At 40.9% G+C, this 23,573-nt stretch overlaps 2 protein-coding genes and 1 long non-coding RNA gene across 5 annotated transcripts in view; 1 reads left to right on the forward strand and 2 right to left on the reverse strand.

Moving 5' to 3' along the window:
* Nucleotides 1-1,684, forward strand: part of supt3h (SPT3 homolog, SAGA and STAGA complex component) — a 16,863-nt gene extending 15,179 nt beyond the window's left edge. For both annotated transcript variants that reach the window (XM_051959702.1, XM_051959703.1), the window contains 2 exons: nt 583-672; nt 1,593-1,684. In XM_051959702.1, the coding sequence (XP_051815662.1) occupies nt 583-672; nt 1,593-1,634 (132 nt within the window). In that variant the 3' untranslated portion in view covers nt 1,635-1,684. The remainder of the gene's footprint in view (nt 1-582; nt 673-1,592) is intronic.
* Nucleotides 440-21,606, reverse strand: cdc5l (CDC5 cell division cycle 5-like (S. pombe)). The gene is made up of 19 exons (XM_022212487.2): nt 21,404-21,606; nt 19,934-20,037; nt 18,927-19,088; nt 18,628-18,755; nt 16,644-16,743; nt 16,409-16,535; nt 16,206-16,297; nt 14,997-15,141; nt 14,251-14,442; nt 13,305-13,453; nt 10,561-10,732; nt 9,619-9,783; nt 9,068-9,148; nt 7,726-7,977; nt 5,682-5,789; nt 4,789-4,878; nt 4,583-4,714; nt 2,404-2,484; nt 440-2,084 (listed from the first exon to the last, which is right to left on the reverse strand). Exons 1-19 carry the CDS (start codon nt 21,446-21,448, stop codon nt 1,971-1,973), a joined length of 2,439 nt encoding a protein of 812 aa, XP_022068179.2. The 5' UTR covers nt 21,449-21,606; the 3' UTR covers nt 440-1,970.
* LOC127537453 (uncharacterized) lies at nt 10,739-12,261 on the reverse strand. 2 transcript variants are annotated; one of them, XR_007947094.1, is made up of 4 exons: nt 12,155-12,261; nt 11,971-12,016; nt 11,465-11,556; nt 10,739-10,866 (listed from the first exon to the last, which is right to left on the reverse strand). It is a non-coding gene; the product is annotated as an uncharacterized LOC127537453 (long non-coding RNA). The 2 variants fall into 2 exon arrangements; XR_007947095.1 differs by lacking the exon at nt 11,465-11,556 and adding an exon at nt 11,741-11,832.
* Nucleotides 21,607-23,573: the final 1,967 nt, after the last annotated feature.

Below are 23,573 nucleotides of genomic sequence, written 5' to 3' on the forward strand. Positions count from 1 at the left end.
AAACCTGGGCAGAGGCAGTTTAACTTCAGAGTAAAAGCTGTAGGCCTCATGGTGAAAATGGATTACCTCTGCTACATCAGTGGGGCTGAGAGACCACCACCAAGACCAGAAAGAAGACTGCTAGGAGACAGAATTTACCTGCTGAAAGAATTTGATGATACAGATTTTTGTGACTGTTTTCGTACGTGCAAACACAATGCAGCTGAAAACTTCAGTTTGCTTCAGACAAAGCTTTCATGTGAGTCAGTGAGGGGAACCCTAATGCCTCCTTCCTTAAAAGTACTGATCACCCTGAGGCTTTTGGGGTCTGTCCAGACCCACCAACTGAACATTGCAGTGACCCACATGTTCCCATGACAAAACTAGACACACTTACAGAGACACCTTTGTTTTGCAGAACCTTTCCTAAAAAACGTGGAGTGATACACAAGTGACGGCATGTGTGTTATTTTGCTTTATTTATTACATTTTGTGTTTTCTGCATAATGTATCTGTAGATGAAGAGATGGAGATGGTTCATTGCTTCACACGTTTGAATTGTTTTTGTATTCTGATGTTTTTAATACTGTGTCGTGTACTCAGAGCTGTCCGGCTGCAGTAGAACCTCCCAGTGGAGCCATTCAGCCCAGTCACATCAGAGAGGCCATCAGGAGGTACAACTACAGACACACAGTAAGTACACGTACACACTCAGTACAGTAACTGATCAATCAAGTGAACTTACAGGACTTTAACCTGAAAACAAGTGTATGTTACATCTTTTATTTTTAAGGATATCATTGACCCCAGATAAGTTACTAATCACTGTAGTTACTCTTATATTCAGATGAAGGACAAAACATTATTAGTCGACCTCATTCTGAATTTACTACAACTACAATTTCCATATGTTCCCTGAATGCCTCCCATGCAGCTCCAGTAGAAGCCGCTAGTCATCTGTGCTCAGAGATCAAGAATAACTTTGAACAGTCAAAGAAGGAGTCAGAATAGCCTAATCTGACTTTGTCATTTTAGACGAATTTTGAGTCGTTTAGTCCAAGTTTCAAAACAATCTGGGCAAATTTGAAGTAGTTGTGGACAAGTTTTTGTTCTTTTGGACAGTCTTTGAGTCATTTTAAACACATTACACATTTGTTTAGAAAAAGGCGTCGAATTGTCAGATTTATTTCATTTGTCTTTTACTGGTTGAACATCTGCTTGTCTGTGGTCAGAGAAGCTTCTAGTCTCCATCGTCACAAACAAGTGCAAGACAAAGAATTAGTGCTAAAAGAGTGAAATAAGTTTTCCAAGTGGCGCGTTTTAAAATCAGGAGTAATATTTGAATAATCATGCAGCTCTATGAAGAGTTTTTTTGTTTAAAAACATGCTTTAACCTCAAGAAAATACCAACTGAAGTCTTGAATTATAAGAATTTTTGTTCTTATTTTTTCTGCTCAATAATGTTGTAAATTTTCTTATTTCAGAGCTGGAATTGTTTTGCATTTTGTGCCTAAATAAAAAATCTTGAACCTGATGTAGACTTAAAAAAATCCAAACAATTCTAATTTACTGTTGTCTGAATCGCTGCTAAACTTTTCTTTTATCTTCCTCAGACGGCTTATGGGAGGACTGGGATGAGTTTTCTCGCCTGCTGAGGATCCACCAAACTTTTTTTTTTGTGTAAATATGTAGTTTTTCTTTTCTATAAAGAAGTTTCCAGTAAGACATTGTTTGTATTTATTACAGAGGAGCTTCTAGACCTGATTGGATTTTTTGTTTAAAAGAAACTTTATTGGTCACTAATACAGAAACACAAGGGACGACTGAGCATGCTCAGACTGAGGAGGCGGGGCTTAATCTGTGGAAGAATCAGGGGGATTTAAAACCACTTTTTTAACATCTGCTGTGATGAAAGGTTCACACGAAAACAGAAATGTTTGTTTTTCTGCCGGGCGTTTGAATGAATGAATAAACGTGTTGTTAGCATGTCGTTAGTATTTCTGAGCGCTGTTGATCAGCGTTTCTCTCTCCATCAGCAGCTCTCCATATCTCTGCTGGAGCTCCCTCTCTCGCTCCATCTGCCTCTCCACATCCTCCCGCAGAGCCTGAAACACAAAAAAAAAAAACATCATTTAACTTAAATATCCAAGAAATATGAACTTATTTAAACCTCAAACTGCAGCCAGGGCTTCTAGACGGGGCAGTTTCTGCTTATTAAAGACTTTCAGTTAATTATTGAGAATTGAATGTGCTTTTATGATGACTAGATGAATCAAAACTTCAAGATTAAAAGTGATATAACAGAAAATTAACCTTTTCTCACAGTGAAGAAGCTGGGAACCTCCATTGTCCTTTAACTCCCTAAACTCTCATTTATTAGCCGGTTATTTCAGCGCTTTGTGGTCTGTGTGTTGATGTTTTTACCTCTTGTCTGCGGGGAATCGCCGTGTCTTCCTGTTTCTTGAGTTGGTTGAAGGTCTGCAGCTCTGTGGCCGCCTGCTCCACCTGGTGGACACCAACAGGAACAACATCAGAACCACAAACATCCAGCATTTAGAGGATGTACAGCCGTCAGGACAACCAGAGAAACACTAAATCAATTATCCAGCAGTAATTAACTCAGCAGTGCAGTTTGGAGGGTCTGAGCGTTCAGATCGTCACGTTAATTTGTATATTTAAATATTGTAGGGACCTAACCTTGATATGTAAATAAGTCGTTAAATTTATGAGTATGTAGATATTTGCCAGAATATATAAATTAGTCAGATAAATTTTAATATTAAAATAACGTGTTTTTTTTTAGCCCTAACACAAATTATCCAGGTATACAGTGAACCCTCGCTATAACGCGGTTCATCTTTCACGGCTTCATGGATTTTTTTAGGGCAGTTTTTTTAAACAGCGCATTGTGTTCTGCATCCTGATTGGCTAAGGGACTGACCAACGTGAACAGTCTCCGCACCTCGTCTCCTCTGCCATACAGGCCAGCGCTGCCTGCTGTGGAGCGCTGGATCATTTCTCTCCTTGGTCTCCATGTTGCGAGACACCCTGAAAGACGGAGCCGACGGAGCAGCCTTATTCTCTTCCCCGCCGTCAACCGGACAGTGGACGTGGTCCCCAGCCGTCTCTGGCCACCGCAGCCGCGCTCCCCAGGAGAAGAGCGCCGGCGCGAGCCTTCCCTACCCCCAACTGCTCCAATTGATTCAGCCGGCCCGCTCTCTGAGGCAGGAGTACCGCTGCAGCGCTCCCCCAAGTGCAGTATTGTATAATAACTGTAAAAAATAAAGCTGACTACTTCACGGACTTCAGGTTCTTTTTGGAACGTAACCCCCGTGATAAACGAGGATTCACTGTATTTCATATTGAAGTATTGCAGGGTCACATCCTTATTATTTAAGTGAAGCAAAGTTCATTTGTAGGGTCTGGGCCCTAATATTTTAATGAAGTTAATTAGGGTCATTTGTATCATGAATATTAAAGCTAAGACCCTACAGTGTTTGAAGTCAATCAAGTTCATTCTGGAATAGTCTACAGTTTTAGTTCTATTTAAAATAGTAAACTTCATTGGTGTTTTTATACACACACACACACACACACACACACACACACACACACACACACACACACACATATATATATATATGTATATATATGTGTGTGTGTGTGTGTGTGTGTGTGTGTAATATTGTAAGGTCTTAGTATTTAAGTAAATTAGGTCAATGTATACAATAAAGTATTTCATTAACTAACATTTATTTCTTGTAGTCATAAAATTCTTATTGGGCTAATTTGTGTAATATTGTAGGGTCTCTGACTTAATGTTTAAATTAAGTTTATCTGTATTAAATTATATTGTAGGGTCTTTGACTTAATGTTTAAATTAAGTTTATTTGTATAATAAAACACTGTAGGATCTTATCTTGACATTTGAATTAGTGAGGTTTATTTTTATTATAAAATGTTGTAGGGTCTTAATGTTTAAATTAGTGAGGTTTATATTACAAGATATTGTAGGGTCTTAGACGAAACGCTTAAATTAAGTTTATTGTATTATGAAATATTGTAGGATCTTAATATTTAAGCTGTAAAATCTACATGAATTAGGTTAATGTATATAATAATTAATTGTAAGATGTAGGTTAATGTGTAAAATGAAATATTGTAGAATATTAATTTGCATAATAAAATATTTTTTGGTTATTAGTCTTACTATTGAATGAGTCCAAGTTATTGGTAACGTTGATCTTTTATCTCAGAAGGAATAAACTCAGGCTCTGTTTTTAAATCTGGTGTATAAACAGAGTGACTTCATGTTGCAGCAAAAATAAACTTTTCATGAAATTAAACTTTAAGTTTTCATCACTTTTACAGTCAGAATCACCTCCCTGTTAAGCTAAAACCTTTAATTACATGTTAATAGAAACCTAGAAGGATGATCAGACAAATAGAAACTTGTGCTTGATCAATAATAACTCAGTTGTTATATTAGGTTAACTGAGAAAGCAGGAAAATGGAGCAGTGTGTCCAGAATAAACACAGTGAACATGTGAACCCTTTTCTCTCTGCTGCGGTGAGTCGTGTTCAGATAAAGTGATTTCTCTACCTGTTCCCAGAGCTCATTGTGCTGCTTCAGGAGTCCCAGAGCTCTGGACTGAAACCCTCCCAGCAGGATCTTCAGCTTCTTCTCCAGCTTTGCTGCTCGTCGAGCTTCAGCCGTCATGTGACCTCGATTCACCTGCAGACAAACAGGATTCAGCGTTCTGCACTGAACAACCCAAGGATACAGGGTCTGCATCGATGCTTTCTCACCTCCAGTTTCTTCTCCAGGCTCTCGATTCGATCTTTCTTTGACGCCAGGTTTGCTCTGGTGTACCTGTTCTGACCAGGTAGATACAACACCTGAGGAACACACACCGTCACACACACTTATTAAAATGCACAGGGAAGCAGGTCCAATAGAGCAGACGAAGCACACACCCTGGCAGGAGGTTTGGAAAGCCGATTAGCTTTAAATAAACACCAAAAGTCCACCATTTCTCAGACAGTACATGTAAAAACAACAGACAGATGCACATTTTCAATCGTGATTTTTTTAAACAAAATCACTTCTTTCTGCACGTCTGACTTTACAATTAACCAAAATAAACTTTGTGCACTATCAAAATTCTGCGCTCCTTGACATAAAGAAGAATCCAAAACAAGAATTTGGGGCATTTTGTGTCATTTTAACATCTTTCCATGTCATTTTTTTGCCTTTGTGTCATTTTTGTCTTATTTAAGCATCCTTTTGTGTATTCTTGGGCATTTTCTGCGTTATTTTGGCATCTTTTTCTGTAATTTTGGACCTAATAGCTGTAACACTTTAAAAAATGTTGAGCATATAGATGAATTCAGAAATTAAACGATCACTGTGCACAGAAGACATTTCTCCCTCCTTCTTTCTGTTTCCTTAGTACTGCAGGACTTTAAAGTGCAAAATGTTGGAGAAATCAAAAACATGCAGAAAGAGTTTGGAGTTCAGACAGGAAATAAATATAAAATGTCAGAAAAACACAGTTGAAGGTTGTTGTTTGATTAGAAAACAAGTAAGAAATAAGAAACAGGCAATTTTATTTTCCTGCAAAACTCTGCTTAAAAAATTAACTATTATGAGAAATATGGTGACTAATGATGGTGATTTTTTATCTTTGGTAGAAGCTCACCTGTCCGTAACACTCCTCCCACACCTGGCTGTAAGCCTCCATGCTCAGGTCACCGTGGCCCATTCCTGCCTTCACCACCTCCATCTCTAATGCCAGCAAAGCCTTTGCCTGTTTATTAATGAAACATTACTAACAAATCAACGTCATCAACAAACACGTCATTTAAAAAAACATGACGCCATCAACAAACACGACGCCATCAACAAACACGACGCCATCAACAAACACGACGCCATCAACAAACACGACGCCATCAACAAACACGACGCCATCAACAAACACGTCATTTGAAAAACACGACGTCATCAACAAACACGACATCATTTAAAAAACACGACATCAACAAACATGACATTTAAAAAACACGACATCGGCAAACACCACATCATTTAAAAAACATGACGTCATCAACAAACACGACATCATTTAAAAAACACGTCATCAACAAACACGACATCATTTAAAAAACACGACATCAACAAACATGACATTTAAAAAACACGACATCAGCAAACACCACATCATTTAAAAAACATGACGTCATCAACAAACACGACATCATTTAAAAAACACGACATCAACAAACACGAAGTCATTTAAAAAACACGACATCATCAAAAAAAATCACGTCATTTAAGAAACATGACGTCATCAACACACACGACGTCATCAACAAATGCATCTTTTAAAAAACACGACGTCATCAACAAACACGACATTTAAAAAACACGACGTCATCAACAAACACGACATTTAAAAAACACGACGTCATCAACAAACACGTCATTTGAAAAACACATCAGCAAACACGACATCATTTAAAAAAACATGACGTCATCAACAAACATGACGTCATCAACAAACACGACATCAGCAAACACGACATCATTTAAAAAACACGACATCAACAAACACGAAGTCATTTAAAAACACGACATCATCAAAAAACATCACGTCATTTAAAAAACATGACGTCATCAACACACACGACGTCATCAACAAACACATCTTTTAAAAAACACGACGTCATCAACAAACACGTCATTTGAAAAACACGACATCAGCAAACACGACATCATTAAAAAAACATGACGTCATCAACAAACATGACGTCATCAACAAACACGACATCAGCAAACACGACATCATTTAAAAAACACGACATCAACAAACACGAAGTCATTTAAAAAACACGACATCATCAAAAAACATCACGTCATTTAAAAAACATGACGTCATCAACACACACGAAGTCATCAACAAATGCATCTTTTAAAAAACACGACGTCATCAACAAACACGTCATTTGAAAAACACGACATCAGCAAACACGACATCATTAAAAAAACATGACGTCATCAACAAACATGACGTCATCAACAAACACGACATCAGCAAACACGACATCATTTAAAAAACACGACATCAACAAACACGAAGTCATTTAAAAACACGACATCATCAAAAAACATCACGTCATTTAAAAAACATGACGTCATCAACACACACGACGTCATCAACAAATGCATCTTTTAAAAAACACGACGTCATCAACAAACACGTCATTTGAAAAACACGACATCAGCAAACACGACATCATTTAAAAAAACATGACGTCATCAACAAACATGACGTCATCAACAAACACGACATCAGCAAACACGACATCATTTAAAAAACACGACATCAACAAACACGAAGTTATTTAAAAAACACGACATCATCAAAAAACATCACGTCATTTAAAAAACATGACGTCATCAACACACACGACGTCATCAACAAACACATCTTTTAAAAAACACGACGTCATCAACAAACACGTCATTTAAAAAACACGACGTCATCAACAAACACGTCATTTGAAAAACACGACATCAGCAAACACGACATCATTTAAAAAAACATGACGTCATCAACAAACATGACGTCATCAACAAACACGTCATTTAAAAAACACGACGTCATTTAAAAAACATGACATCGTCGACAAACACTCTTCTGTAAACGTCCTGCAGCTTAAATCTGCTGAGTCGTTCCTCACCTGCTCCATGTCCTCGGTGCTGACCGGCTTGTAGGTGTGTGTCTCCAGGTAGGCGATGTGCGACGCGTTGTTGGATGTGGAGGCGGGGCCTCTGTTCTTGCCTCGCTGTGGCTGATTAGCCGAGTTGGACGAGGGATGGTGCAGACAGTCGTGGTGCAGCATCGTGATCATCTCCTGCTTGATGAGCTCCTCGGCCAGCTGCAGGTCGGACAACGGCTCCATGGAGGCCGGACGCAGCACCGACTCATTCACCTGCAGGATGAGATATAAAGATATCAGCCGGGAAACATAAAAACAGTCACATGTTCAGGTATAGAAACAGCTAAGGTGACCAAATAGAAGCTTCGAATCATGACATTCAATCAAAATCGCTTCTTTATATGCATCTGGTTTGAAAAGTGGCCAAATATAAAGTTTGAGGAGAAACAAGATTCTGTAAAAATCTAAAAATTCTGAGCTGCTCTGTGCCACTGTGAAGCCTTTAGTGACTCAGTGGACCAATAATCACACGGCAAAAACTCGGGGACATTTCGGCTGAAGTGCTGGATGAAAATGAAAACAAATTAAAAACGTGAAATAACAGAAAAACAGAAAAATATCAAGGCTACGTGAAGACACTTTCCTCAAATATTGGTAACCTTTATGGGGGCTTTAAAAAAAACAAACACGTAGATTTCATCAAAATCAAGAATTTTCCGGCTGAACTGCAGGCAGTGCAATGAAGAGACAAGTACGGAAACAAGTAAAAAAAACAAATAATAAAATATCTTCAGGATGCAGAGAGAGCGTTTCTGGAGGAATCTAATTAACTGGAAAAAAAAATCACTTAATTTAAAACACACATCCCTGAGACACATCACAGCTAGAATTAACGTAAAACTGTCTGTTTAAAGCATCTAGAGGAGCAGCCTGTGGTTAAAACATCAGTTAGATTGGAGACACCTGATAGCATTTCTACAAGAAGTTGTATGTGTTGATTGCAATTATTTTGACATTCTTGTAAAACAAATAATTAAATCTGTCATTCTAACATTTTAAATACATCTCTGCTTCATTGTTCTGTTTCCGTAGACATGCAGAAAAAAAATGAGCCACAGTGAAGAAAAAAGTGACAGGAGCAAACAGAAACCACCCAGATTTGGAGTTCAAAAGGTGAATACCGACTTAAGCGGTTATAAAGATCAGTTTCATTTCAGTTTTATTCAGAAAACGCAGAGTTAGGTTCTACTGCCAGGACTGTTTAAAGGGCTGTCCACTAATGAGTGAACACAGATCGTCCTGCAGCATTTTAACTACGTGTCAGCGTTGATAATAATCATGAAGCAGTGTGATTAAAGCTCACCTCAGTAGGTCTGGGTAAACTCCTCTGAACAGCGGTGTGTCTCAGCTTCAACTCCTTCTCTCTTTCTGCGTCCCGCTGAGCCTGAAAAACACAAAAAAATACAACGTTTAGTCGTTAGATGAGGCTTTATTCAACACAACTTTCCACAGCAGGAAGTAGGGGCAGATATGAGGTTTACAGGAGGATCTGTTTCCACTGAGGATTAGGATTCAACACTTTAAGAATCAACGGTAGCAACAAGAGTCCAAAGCAAGGAGGGATCGTTAATAAAAAGCCATACATATATTGTGGAAAATGCTGAATATCTGCCTGATTATTGGCCACACTGATAATCAACGGATAACTGATGGAATGTTTCTGAATATGACCACACACACACACACACACACACACACACACACACACACACACAAGTACTCAGTTGCTTTGTTTCCCCCTGAAAAAGGTTCTACAAGTTCTAATTGTGGTGGGAATTCGCTCAGTCTATACCTGAAGTTCCAACAACCACAGCATCTAAAAGCAGCGTTCTGAGTGTTACTCCGCCTTCCTACCTGCTTGCGAGCCTCGATGTCGGCCGAGTCCTCTACAAATCCCGTCTCCGTCTCCGTTTCTTCAAGTTCTTTCTCTGCGTTCTCCGGAAGAACGATCTCAAAGTCGTTCTTAGGAACAGGAAGTGACATCAGGCCCTGCCTCAGCTGCTGCAGACTTTCTCTTTGCTGGAAGGAACAAAAGGAGAACGTTGGACATGAAACCAACTCACCGTCTCATCTGGACTCACTGGACCACGTCGCTGTGTTGGTATTGCACAGACGATTTCTACTGTTTAGACATTAACTGTTAATTTGTGACATCTGAAAACCCAACCTTACTTTTCTGCACATCATACATTTATTTAGGATTTATATGATGTTAATGATTGTAAACTAGAGGTAAAAAGAACATTTAGCAGTTTAACAGGTTTTCATTTTTTTGTTAAATTAGATGCTATTACTGGTGAAATTAAAGGAAAAAAGTATCAGTTTATATATTTTTATATAATTTTATGACATAAAACAGCTCAAAACTGCAAATAATCTCTCCGAAAATAAGTATTTTGCCAACTAACAAATAATAAATTCTTCTTCTACAGTAATTTAGATTAAAAAAATTCCATTCTTTTCACTGTTTTTAATTAAAATCATCTAGCAATTCTACAAATATTTACCGAAAAGAAAATTATATATATATATATATATACACTAAGGACTGTAAAATGATTATTTTTTCAATTTTTTCAATAGAATAATTATTTTATCAATAGTAGTAGTTCCTTTATCATGTTTGTCCATAAAATCTGACTTTTGCTGGATTTAACTTGAATAAAAAACAGAATTACTTCAAGATATTTTCTATTCCCTTCATCGTCTTTACAGTTTTTAATGTTACAGTACCACACTATATTTGCTGCCATACTTTGTTTTTTACACTGTAGATGCATATTAATCTGTTCTCACCACGTGTTTAGCGTACGCTGGGTCGGTCAGCTGCTCCTCGCTGTTGATGTTCAGTTTGTCTCTCAGCGGTGTGCGACCGGGGGTCAAACCGGGGGTCGTGGTCCCTCGTGGGGTCATCGCCCCTCCGGCCTGAGGCGTCATCCCCTCTGAGCCCTGACCGGGTCCAGGAGTTCTGTCAGAAAGAACCAAAAAACTTCAACCTTCACAGCAGGACAGAATCTAATCAGCTGGTGTGTCTGAACCTTCATCCAAACTCTCAGTACTGCATCAGTACACAGAGTGTGTACAGGGTGACAGTTCTACTACCTGAACGGTGTGCTGAGGACGGTGTACAGGGTGACAGTTCTACTACCTGAACAGTGTGCTGAGGACGGTGTACAGGGTGACAGTTCTACTACCTGAACGGTGTGCTGAGGACGGTGTACAGGGTGACAGTTCTACTACCTGAACGGTGTGCTGAGGACGGTGTACAGGGTGACAGTTCTACTACCTGAACGGTGTGCTGAGGACGGTGTACAGGGCGACAGTTCTACTACCTGAACGGTGTGCTGAGGACGGTGTACAGGGCGACAGTTCTACTACCTGAACGGTGTGCTGAGGACGGTGTACAGGGTGACAGTTCTACTACCTGAACGGTGTGCTGAGGACGGTGTACAGGGTGACAGTTCTACTACCTGAACGGTGTGCTGGGGACGGTGTACAGGGCGACAGTTCTACTACCTGAACGGTGTGCTGAGGACGGTGTACAGGGCGACAGTTCTACTACCTGAACGGTGTGCTGAGGACGGTGTACAGGGCGACAGTTCTACTACCTGAACGGTGTGCTGAGGACGGTGTACAGGGTGACAGTTCTACTACCTGAACAATGTGCTGAGGACGGTGTACAGGGTGACAGTTCTACTACCTGAACGGTGTGCTGAGGACGGTGTACAGGGTGACAGTTCTACTACCTGAACGGTGTGCTGAGGACGGTGTACAGGGTGACAGTTCTACTACCTGAACGGAGTGCTGAGGACGGTGTACAGGGTGACAGTTCTACTACCTGAACGGAGTGCTGAGGACGGTGTACAGGGTGACAGTTCTACTACCTGAACAGTGTGCTGAGGACGGTGTACAGGGTGACAGTTCTACTACCTGAACGGAGTGCTGAGGACGGTGTACAGGGTGACAGTTCTACTACCTGAACGGTGTGCTGAGGACGGTGTACAGGGTGACAGTTCTACTACCTGAACGGTGTGCTGAGGACGGTGTACAGGGTGACAGTTCTACTACCTGAACGGAGTGCTGAGGACGGTGTACAGGGTGACAGTTCTACTACCTGAACGGAGTGCTGAGGACGGTGTACAGGGTGACAGTTCTACTACCTGAACAGTGTGCTGAGGACGGTGTACAGGGTGACAGTTCTACTACCTGAACGGTGTGCTGAGGACGGTGTACAGGGTGACAGTTCTACTACCTGAACGGTGTGCTGAGGACGGTGTACAGGGCGACAGTTCTACTACCTGAACGGTGTGCTGAGGACGGTGTACAGGGCGACAGTTCTACTACCTGAACGGTGTGCTGAGGACGGTGTACAGGGCGACAGTTCTACTACCTGAACGGTGTGCTGAGGACGGTGTACAGGGTGACAGTTCTACTACCTGAACGGTGTGCTGGGGACGGTGTACAGGGCGACAGTTCTACTACCTGAACGGTGTGCTGAGGACGGTGTACAGGGTGACAGTTCTACTACCTGAACGGTGTGCTGAGGACGGTGTACAGGGTGACAGTTCTACTACCTGAACGGTGTGCTGAGGACGGTGTACAGGGTGACAGTTCTACTACCTGAACAGTGTGCTGAGGACGGTGTACAGGGTGACAGTTCTACTACCTGAACGGTGTGCTGAGGACGGTGTACAGGGTGACAGTTCTACTACCTGAACAGTGTGCTGAGGACGGTGTACAGGGTGACAGTTCTACTACCTGAACGGTGTGCTGAGGACGGTGTACAGGGTGACAGTTCTACTACCTGAACGGTGTGCTGAGGACGGTGTACAGGGTGACAGTTCTACTACCTGAACAGTGTGCTGAGGACGGTGTACAGGGTGACAGTTCTACTACCTGAACGGTGTGCTGAGGACGGTGTACAGGGTGACAGTTCTACTACCTGAACGGTGTGCTGAGGACGGTGTACAGGGTGACAGTTCTACTACCTGAACAGTGTGCTGAGGACGGTGTACAGGGTGACAGTTCTACTACCTGAACGGTGTGCTGAGGACGGTGTACAGGGTGACAGTTCTACTACCTGAACGGTGTGCTGAGGACGGTGTACAGGGTGACAGTTCTACTACCTGAACGGTGTGCTGAGGACGGTGTACAGGGTGACAGTTCTACTACCTGAACGGTGTGCTGAGGACGGTGTACAGGGTGACAGTTCTACTACCTGAACGGTGTGCTGAGGACGGTGTACAGGGTGACAGTTCTACTACCTGAACGGTGTGCTGAGGACGGTGTACAGGGCGACAGTTCTACTACCTGAACGGTGTGCTGAGGACGGTGTACAGGGTGACAGTTCTACTACCTGAACGGTGTGCTGAGGACGGTGTACAGGGTGACAGTTCTACTACCTGAACGGTGTGCTGAGGACGGTGTACAGGGTGACAGTTCTACTACCTGAACGGTGTGCTGAGGACGGTGTACAGGGTGACAGTTCTACTACCTGAACGGTGTGCTGAGGACGGTGTACAGGGTGACAGTTCTACTACCTGAACGGTGTGCTGAGGACGGTGTTGGGTGTCTGGATCTGCTGCCGCTGAGGCGTCACTCCGCTGAAGTCGCTCTCGTGCAGCGGTGTGTTCAGGCCTCCTTTCAGAGGCGTGTCGATGTTGGTCAGAGCCATCAGGTTCTGGGCTTCCTGCAAAACAAAACAAATACAGAAACACACATGATGGTGAATATTACAGGAGGCAAACAGTAAAGTTGGTTTTATTAGCAACTTTCACAGCAAAAAGTGTTTAACAAAGCAACAATATAAATATCGGTGTCTGTATTTCTGTGTTCTTGCATTGTGCACAGGAAGTTAATCCACAGATTTAATCACTGCAAGTTCAGAACAAAGGTTTGGGTCCAGATCTGGAATGAAGATGAGGCTGTAAATGCTCACAGGGTTCTAGAATCAGGACAGTTTCTGGGAAGGTTTTCTGCGGTGAAGAGGGAGAATCTGGGTTGCCTGTGAAACCTCAATGTGAGGGATGATCTCATTTTTGACAGCTTTTTTTTCACTGAAAGAGGAAACGCTCTTTTAATTTGCATTTTGACATTGAATTGTTTTGCAGGAAGTTACTTTTGTACATTGAATATATATTTTTTTAAATATCAGTTTAATTCTCCACATTCCTCCCTGTGGTCTCAGTCAGATGACACTTTCACTGATGGAACGGATAATTTGGCTTTTGGCATTTGAATCCTACTCGTACTGTACTGGCTCTGGTAATTTGTGACGATGAATTAGAACTACATTTGGCTCTTTACTGTATTCTTTTTTTTGTAAATCATATTTTCTGACAGATCTGATATATTATTGGGCTCCCTTGAATTTCCGTCCTCATTTAATAAAGACCAATTTAACCTAATTAACTGCAATAACGCACCCCAATTACTGTGAAATACCACTGATAATAGATAATAATGAATAATGTTTCTGTGGTTTACCTGCAGTATGCGGTCCTGAGCTGCGGGGGTCCGTGGGGTTCGTAGTCCCGTCGTCATGGTGTTGGTGACGCTGTACTCTGACAGGAGGGTGGAGGAGGCCGAGTTTCCACTTTCACTCTCCTCAGCCGCCTGACGGGCGACCTCGCTGGCGACACCCAGTTTGACGACTTCCTCCAACTCAGCGTCACTGATCTATGAACAAAGTCAAAATAAAACATTAAATGCAGCATTTAAACGATAAATAAATCCAGAATAACACGACCACTGTCGACTACACTGTCTAAGAGACTTATTAGAGCACATATTCTGCACATTTGCAGGTTAATTATTGTATTTTTAGGGCCTATTAGAATATTTTTACATGCTTCAACGTTCAAAAACATTATTTCTCCTCATTTCTGCAGCCTCTCTTATTAACCTGTCTGAAACACTCTTTGTCTCCTGCCACTTTGAGGCTTCCTTTCTGAAAGGCCTCGTCTGCTCTGATTGGTCAGCTGGCCCAACTGAAGCCAGGTAACTTCGGTTAGTGACCCCAGATCTCTGCGTTTAGGGATGTCGCTCTGGTAATAATACCGCTAATAATTCTGAGGCAGCTGTTCATTCAAACGAGGAGTTTCAGGCAAAAAAAAGCAGAACTTTCTGTGTTTTTCAAACTTTGCAGACCGCTTACATGAAAGGAAAAGCAGCTAACACCCTGAAGGTAAACAGACACCAAAAAGCAGAATGCAGGCTCCTCCTGAGCTTACCTGAGGTGCAGGTAAGACCAGCTTGGAGCGCTTTTTGGTGAACTCGGCCACTCCGCTGGTCTGCAGGATGGCAGACGGCAGGTCGCTTTCTTTCTTCTTCTTGATCTTCTGCTTGTCTTTCTTCCTGTCTCTCTCCTCGCGCTCACTGCAGGAAAACAACGGCATTCATGAATAAAAGTCAGCTGGTGTTGATGATACGTCAACAGCAGCAGCAGTGGTGGATTGCTAATACAAAATGCTAATGTCATGTTTTTGTTGTTTTTTGGCAACTGATTAAATAAGTCACAATAAATGGAAACACAAAGCTGCAGACCTTAACCCTCTGAACTTCAGTTTTTATTACTTACTTTGTGTATTTTACAAATACTGTTCACACAATATTTCTATTTAACTGCTGACATTTTACATGTGTTTCTAAACGTGACTTCTTTCTGCTCTGGGTAAACGCTGCCTGCAGATCAGCTGAACAGAATTTTTGCCAAGTTAGCCACAGCAGAGATTCTTTTTAGTTCTAATTGACCAAAATCTGGACAATTTAGTGCAAGTTTTTAAATGAAACATGTAAATCAAAGCAGTTCCATTAAAAATATCACAAATTACACATTTAGATTTTTCCAGACAGAACTAGAAATCACACATGCTCCATTCAGACTGTCAGAAAGGTGAAAATCTTGATGATTCTATCTGTTCTCACATTTTCTGGCTCTGATACATGCAATTATTTTGGCGATTTTAAAAAAGATAGCATGCCTTACAAATCCATCATGAGGTTTGGAGGGTTAGGAAAATCTTCCTTCTGTCTGCAGTACATTTAAAAAAATCTGTCCACTAAATATGCAAGAATAAAGCTGTGACAGTGAAAAATAAAAAATGTTCTGCCTTCAACAGCACCATCTACTACTAGTCTGGTAAATATATCGACCATTTAACTGCAGGAAGCGTTATTGTGTCACTTTGTGTTGCCAACGCATCGTGCTGTACTGCTGCATTGAAAGACGTTAATATAGATTCAAAAATGGCCCGTTAGCTGCAGCAAAAGATGTAATTCAACCAAGCGTAGCCCCTGTTAGCCACCTCAAATTGTGCGTCAGTTTTGCCCATGAAGTATTTCAGCTGAACCTTTTGTGTATTTAAAATAAACCAGTAATGAAGTATGTGTCCTTTATGTATTCTATCTTGTCTAAACTGTGTCTTTTTGCTGTTCCTTACTTGCGTAGTTCTCCATCCAGGTGCTGCTGACGGAGTCGTTTGAAGTTTGGCTCCAGAGCGTCGTACTGCTCCATGCTGGTGTCATAGAAACCCTGAAAGGAAACGACAAACATCAGCTGATATTCACGTTCCGTGCTCATGCTGTAGATTCATTCCAAATGCACGTAAACACTCATTCTCAGCTGGTGTCTCGGTATTCGTACCGGTGCAGGTTTCTTTTCGAAGGGGATTTCAGCGTTGTAGTCCACTCCTCTCTTCTTCTTCCTCTTCTTCTGCACATCGATTCCTGCCGCTCTCAGCTCTCTGCGTTTCTGCAGAGCAGCCAGCCGCCTGCAGCAACAGTCGACAAGATTGTTTATGTGTTGTGAGTCAGCAGCTTTCCATGCGTTTCTGTTCAGATGCATGTGTGGCTTTTATGAATCCATAAAGCAGTTTCACCTGGCTTCCTCCAGCTGCTTCTCTCTGGCCTTCCTCTTGGCTTTCTTGCCCTGGGTGTTGGCCAGACGAGCCCTGGCCTCAGACAGCATCTCCAGCTCGTCTACAGAGAGAAAGAACAGAAAAACAGACACTTCATTTATTGATTTGATTCCTATAAATACAACAGTTAACACTTTAAGACCTAACATTGGGCTTTTTGTTTACATTTCTACATGCTGTAGTGCAATTTTTTTTGAGTATTTTTATTTGCTTTACATCAATACAACCGTTATATTCCAAGTTAAATCACATATATTGACTTATGTCTTAACAAGTACAACAAATTGCTTAAAAGTGCAAGAAACCTTAAAAAAATGAAAACCTTTTTTGGCTTTTTTTCCCACATATATTTCAAAAATACAGAAACTGCATAGCTGTATGCCTCAAATTTGTAAAAAAAAACAAAAACAAAAAAAAGTTGCCAAGTATCCTGTCGTCTGCTTTATAAAGACTTTTGTAATACGCACTTTATTGTGTGTTTTTACAAACTCATCACTGCAATGAAAAAGCAGTCTGAGACCCGGTGAATGTGTGAAATGTGAGTCTAACTCCTCAGATTTTATTTGCAAAAAGAATGATGGATCTATCTGATCTGGTTTCAAATCTACCGCCAATCCCAAATGAACATGGAATCATAGCAGTGGCGCTACAATGGCTCCACAGGGTTAAGACCAAGGTTAATGCTACAGGTACGGACCCGTACCCGTAGCATCTGTACTAGAGGTACGGACCCGTTAAGGTCACTGAAGAGCTGCCGCCGGTTAACTACTATTTGCTGCACATTACAGGCAGTTTATATGAATGACTTTGACGGCTAACATTGTATAATTTAACCAAAAATACACCGTCTCCTCTCACACTTTAGACATTGCAGTTTTTACGCTTTTAGACGGCGTGTATAAATTGTTTGAAGTCCAGTTCCTATTAATTAGTTTACCGCGTTCAGTGGTGGAAGCGGCTGACGAACTCCATTGCAAATGTTCCCATTTAATTTCGGACGCTAATTTACAAGATAAAATTAAGGATGTCGAATATGAAACAAACACTCGTGAATGGTGAGGAGCAGCTCTTTAATTCGGCATGAATTTAAAAAACCCACAAACTCGATTTACTGTGATATTGTGAGATTTGTTTGTGGTTATGTAACTTAGCCATTCAACAGAGTCCGCTAACATTAAAGTGACTGACGTGCAGTGTCTGTGTTGACAGACGTAGAAAATACGTCAGGGTTTTGTTTAGGCTGTTATTATGTAATAGTCTGTCGCTACTTTTGAAGATAAAAAATACTTGTAGTTTGCTGGCTGTTAGTTCCGCCATTTGTTTTGTTTGCTGTTTGTGCTTTATTAGAACAGGATCACGTGAATAAAAAGTTTTGCTATTTTTAATAGTAGTGCTGATTTCAACCCCCAAATCGCTGTCCGTGAAAAAGTCAGATAATGATATTTATAAGACATTATGCATGATAGAAAAGAGAACAGCAGATGACTGACATGACAGGCTCGGCACGCAGATTCACCTCGAATCACGGAAGCGCCTTCATCACTCGGATTACCAAGCCGGCTCATTAATATTTAAGTACGTCGGATTACCAGCCAATCACAAAGCGCGTTCATCAGACGGCTCATTAATATTCATGCACGTCTCATTAATATTTATGTTAAGGGAAAGTGCCGTATCCGTAGGCCACAGGCTACGGGTACGGGTCTGTATCTGTAGACACTACCTAAGACCAAACGTCGATCTGAACCGGTCTCCAGAAGGTGACTACAACGTGACTTTTTGCAGAACAACTTCTGCAATGAAAACTGAGAAAAACGCTCGTACTATTGTAAAAAAAACAAAAAAAAAAAACAACAAACTACTGTGAGAGCAGAAATGTAAACATTCTTAGGACCAGGGTACAGGTTTCCTCCTCATCAGTGTGTATGTCAGTGTGTTACTTTACCTTCGTCCATGTCCACTGGGTCGGGTCTGGCAGGTTTAGTTTCAGGATTGGGGTCGATTTCTCCTGGTTTTAACTTCCTGGGGTCGTCTCCCACCTCCTCTTCATTGTCTCTTTGTGCTGCTTTGTCTCTAAACAACCACAAAAACACACCAGTTAGCAGCAGCTTTAACACAACTAACAAAATTCTCCTGATTGTACTGTAAATTATGTCATAAGATCATAGTCTGCTCTAATAAAAAACAGCTCATATCTGCATTTAAAAGATGCATAAATGTGTGTTTAATGAAAGAAAAGCATACAGCAGGTATTCGTAGTGCTCCAGACACTGGGCAGCAGTCCGTCCGATGATGGGAGCGATGGTTCTCCACTGAGTTGGCATCAACTTGGCCAAGTGAAGCAGCTTCTCCTCCTCTTCTCTGGACCATTCTGTCTTCTTGATGCTGGGATCCAACCACTCGTACCTGCAGACAGAAACAAAGGTGATGTGTGTAAACCTAATTCAAGCAGCTAACTGACCTTTTTAAGCACAACTAATGGGCGATTTGACAGGAAACAACCGTCAAACATACATTACCGTTCAAAAGTTTGGGGTCACCGACACAATTGCATGTTTCCCGAGAAAACTCACACCTTTACTGATGTGCTAACAACTGCACAAGGGATTTCAAATCATCAGTGAATGTCATTTACCACATTAACAATGTCTGCACTGGATTTACCATTCACTTAACGCTATCTTCATTGAATAAAAGTGCTTTTAAAAAGAAAAAAAATAAGGGCATTTCTGACTGAGCCCAAACTTTTGAATAGTAGTGTATCTAAGACACTTCAAACATCAAATAGAAGATTTACAGTCATGCAAATTAGGGCTGCAAGTTGCTTTCATTGAGGAAAAATATACTGATCATACTCTTGATTAAACGGTCGGTCCCTTGGTCTATCAAATGTCAGATAATAATAAAGAAGTCCAAGATGATAAATATACTGTTTGTCCACAACCCAAAGTTCAGATGACTTTCAGAGAGGCACGAAGAAAACAGAAAATATTCACATTAAAGAAGAGAAAATGTTTTTTTTTTTTTTTTAAAATAAAGAAATATTAAAATCAACTCAAAATTGTCAGTGATTCATTTAATAGTCAACAATCAATCATTCAATTGTTAGACCTCTTGTGTAAAGCACTGGAAAGAATTTCTGCGAAACGTAGCACTGTCACTAGAGATAATGTCACTTCTACAGGTTCCACAATCAAGCTGAAAACTAATTTATGGGAAGATTTAGAAAATAATGTATTACCAACACTCACCATCGAGCTTTACACTGTTTGGCAGACTTTCGGTGCAGCAGTGAGGCGATACGAGACCACTGGTTCTTCCCATATTTCATCACCGCTGCCTTGAGGATCTCATCCTGGAAAAACAGACAAAAACACAGACACAAATTAATCAGCATTATACGCTAAATGAACCAATCAAACCATTCAATCAGATGAGAAAGGGCCCATATTTTTCCAGTTTTTCAGCAAATTACCAAAAGTCCCTTTTATTTTCAGCTAAAAATACCACAAAGATGATTCATTTCTCAATTACTGCATGACTTCTGGTTTCACAGTCTACCCATTCTGCTGTCTGACAACAGAAATTGAAAAAAGCCGGATTAAAAAGCGGTTTAATGAGCACACGGAGCAGGAGAGAGAAGCTAACAGATGCTAACATGAAAACACAGTAACCCACCCAGTCCTGGTTTCCTGGTTTAAATCAAAGTTTTCCACCATCTCTGAATGTCCCTCAGTGTTACAGTTTATACAGAGCTCTGACAACATGCTAACCCCAAAGATTTCCTTATTGTTGTGATAACACTGTCATCAGCAAAAACGTTAATCCACTGGGTGTTCAGGTCCTCAGATGTTGGCAGTGCATGAAGACTTTTGTGTTCACTCTTACAGCAGAACATTTGGTGAGCTTGGTTCATGGTTCAGACATTTTAGAGTTTTCAAGTCAATTTGGACAAACTTTGGATACATTTTTAATCATTTTAGACTTTTTTAAGCATCTTGGGCATGTTTCAGTGCACTGAAGACTCAGCAGCCAGTTTTGAAGTGGTTTTAGGCTAATTTCCAACTCATTTTGGGTAATTTTAAACAAGTTGCAAGTATTTTTGGACAAATTCTGAGCCATTTTTTAAAAAATATTTTAAATATCTGTGGACTAGTATTGAGTTCTTTCGGACAATTTTCAGGTCATTTTGTTTAACTTTCAGTGCATGAAGACTCCTGTGTTCACTCTTACAGCTGAATTTTGGTGAGTAGATGGATGGCTGTAGTAAACACTGCCAGTTTCACAACTTCTATTTTCACTATCTTCAGGTTTAAACGCAAACAAAACACAATTGATACTGATTGTCACTACATGAGACCTTTAACTCGTATAAACATTGATAAACTTTCCACTGACATCATGGCATAATGCTACGACTAGCAAATACTAAAATTTTTACGAATCGTTGGCTCACTTGCAGCCTGTATTAGCATTTACTAACGGCGGTGATAACTTTAAAAAACAAATGCGCAAATATTTATAAGAAATTGAATAAACTGCATGTTTACAAATATTTATTAAAGCATTTCGACACGATGGCACCGACACCAAACAACTTAAACGGGCTATGCGGGCTAAGACCCGTTAAGTGAGCAGCTAGCATCGTGCTAACTTAGCCCCATTGGTTTATATTAGGAGGGTTAGCATCGTGCTAACAGCGTAGCCATGTAAACACGTACCTCCGTGTTGCGCCAGACGCCTCCTTTGATCATAATTCGCGGCATCTTGGCGGTCTGTCGGTGCTTCCTGCTTCAGTAAAATGCAAGAAGTTATTATATATTTACAAAGACGATCGCTTTATTCTCTAAAACAAAACTACAAGTAGAGCGCTAAGTGTGAGCGATGAACGTGCACCGCAGCGGAAACTTGTGTCGCAGGATTCAACAGCTCTATATATACGTCATTGGCGGGGACGCAATGCATTGTGGGTGCTGTGGTCCGGGTGCTACAGCGAAATATGTCCCCTCGGCGATTGGGTTCCGATAAGCGAAACCGCAACAGAGTAGGAGGCGGTTTACTGCGATGTTTAACTTTAACCGGTCTTATCTTAACGACAGGGCCATGCAGAGACCTTTGGAGGGGCAGGTGCTCAAAGTTAAAAGGGGGCACATGGAGCACGAAATTGAAACACCATAAAGAGTCACACTTGACAATATGACTGGCTGAATTGTAGGAACCCATATTCACATGGAGTGTAAGATGAAAGCAGTGGCACGATGGATAAGTGTCTGGAGGTCAATGATTTAAACCCTGATGTGGCCAGCACTAGATCTTTCAACTTATTATTTTGAATTTGAATTTAGATCACCATTAGACACTGAACAGGATATTATAAAAATACAGAATATTCACCATATTTTACAGAGTAAAACAGCAGAACTAATCACAGCATAAAACACTCCAAAATAAAACCAACATTATGAAAATTAAAATGCTAGATTATCTGTGAAGCCTCATAAAGGCAACAAATTGTCAAGAAAATCCTCTTAAAAACATTTAAAACTTGATTATTTAAGATAGTCTCCTCTGAAATGATCCTTGGAATATTTAGAAGCTGCATCACCTGAAAATAATTCAAATTCAGCTCATTTTAGGAATCTTCAAAAACCTGAAATCTCTGAAATCAGACATGGAGTCTTCAGATCTGATACACATATGTGCAGAAATATTATATTTTTTGTTTAATTTTTTAAAAGTTTTTTTAGAGGTTGGAAAGGAAAGGAAAGGAAAGAGGGAATAGAAAGAATAAAAGATGGAAGGAAAGGGAAGAAATAAAGAGGTGAGAGGTTGAAGAGGCGAGGAAGAAGGAGGCAGAAGGGGTGAGAAGTGGATAGGTAGTAATGATAGGAAAAATTAAAAAATGGAAGGAAAAGGAAGAAATAGAGAGCATGAGGGTAACAGAGGTTGAAGAGGTGAGGAGGAAGGAGGCAGAAGGGGTGAGAAGACGGAGGAAGGGGAGGCTACAGTGAACTCAACAGCCTCCTGCACCTTCCTGTTGCCCTTGAACCAACTCCAAAAGCTCTTTTTCTTTTTCTTGGCCTTCTTCTTCTGCTCCTGTTGTTGGTCTCTACCGTTGGTTTCTACCTTTGGTCCTCTTTAAAAACTTAAAGACAGTCTTTTTGTTTTTCTTTTGGATCCAAAGGTCCTGCAGTTCCTGATTATTTTGTTCCAGCTGTCTGATTTGTTCCTGCAGGTCATCTGTCTCTGTTTGTCTCCTGAGCAGTTCCAAACTCTGAAAGAAGCTGCTCTAAACTCTCATGCTCAGTCGTCCAGGTCTTCTCTTTATCCTTCATCTCTTTGCTGGCTTCTTGAAGCTGCATCTCAGCCTTGAAGAGTTCAGTCTTCCAGGTCTGTTCTTTCTCTACCATTTCATTGCGGGCTTCCTGCAGCTGCACCTCAGCTTTGAAAAGTGCCGCTGAGAGCCTGCCATCGCTGTCAGCGAGTCAATGGAGTTCCTGGTCTTTGACGGCGATCTGCTCTTTCAGAAACTCAACGCATTTCACCATCTCTTGACTGCGGCGAGATTGTTCGAAAAGCAGATCCCGGATCTTCTTGTCACACTGCTCTTCAAGCTGGGCCTTCTCTCCCTGGACAGTTTTAATGTCTTATTCAGTTCCCAACAGGCCCGTCTGAGGGAGTTGTTGCCGCGCTCAATCAGCTGGATCTTCTCCTCCAGTTCTTTAGTCTGTTCTTCCACTGCTTGTTTGTCCTTCTGCAGTTTGTCATTTTCTTCCTTCAGACTATTATTCTTGTGGACCAAGAATTTGACTTGTATTTCCAAGTCCTTGTTTTCTTGGTCATGTTCTCTCTGGAGGTTTCTAGCTTCCTGCAGCATTGCTAGGAGGCCCT

The sequence above is a fragment of the Acanthochromis polyacanthus genome, chromosome 15, assembly GCF_021347895.1.
Source record: "Acanthochromis polyacanthus isolate Apoly-LR-REF ecotype Palm Island chromosome 15, KAUST_Apoly_ChrSc, whole genome shotgun sequence".
Taxonomy (NCBI): domain Eukaryota; kingdom Metazoa; phylum Chordata; class Actinopteri; family Pomacentridae; genus Acanthochromis; species Acanthochromis polyacanthus.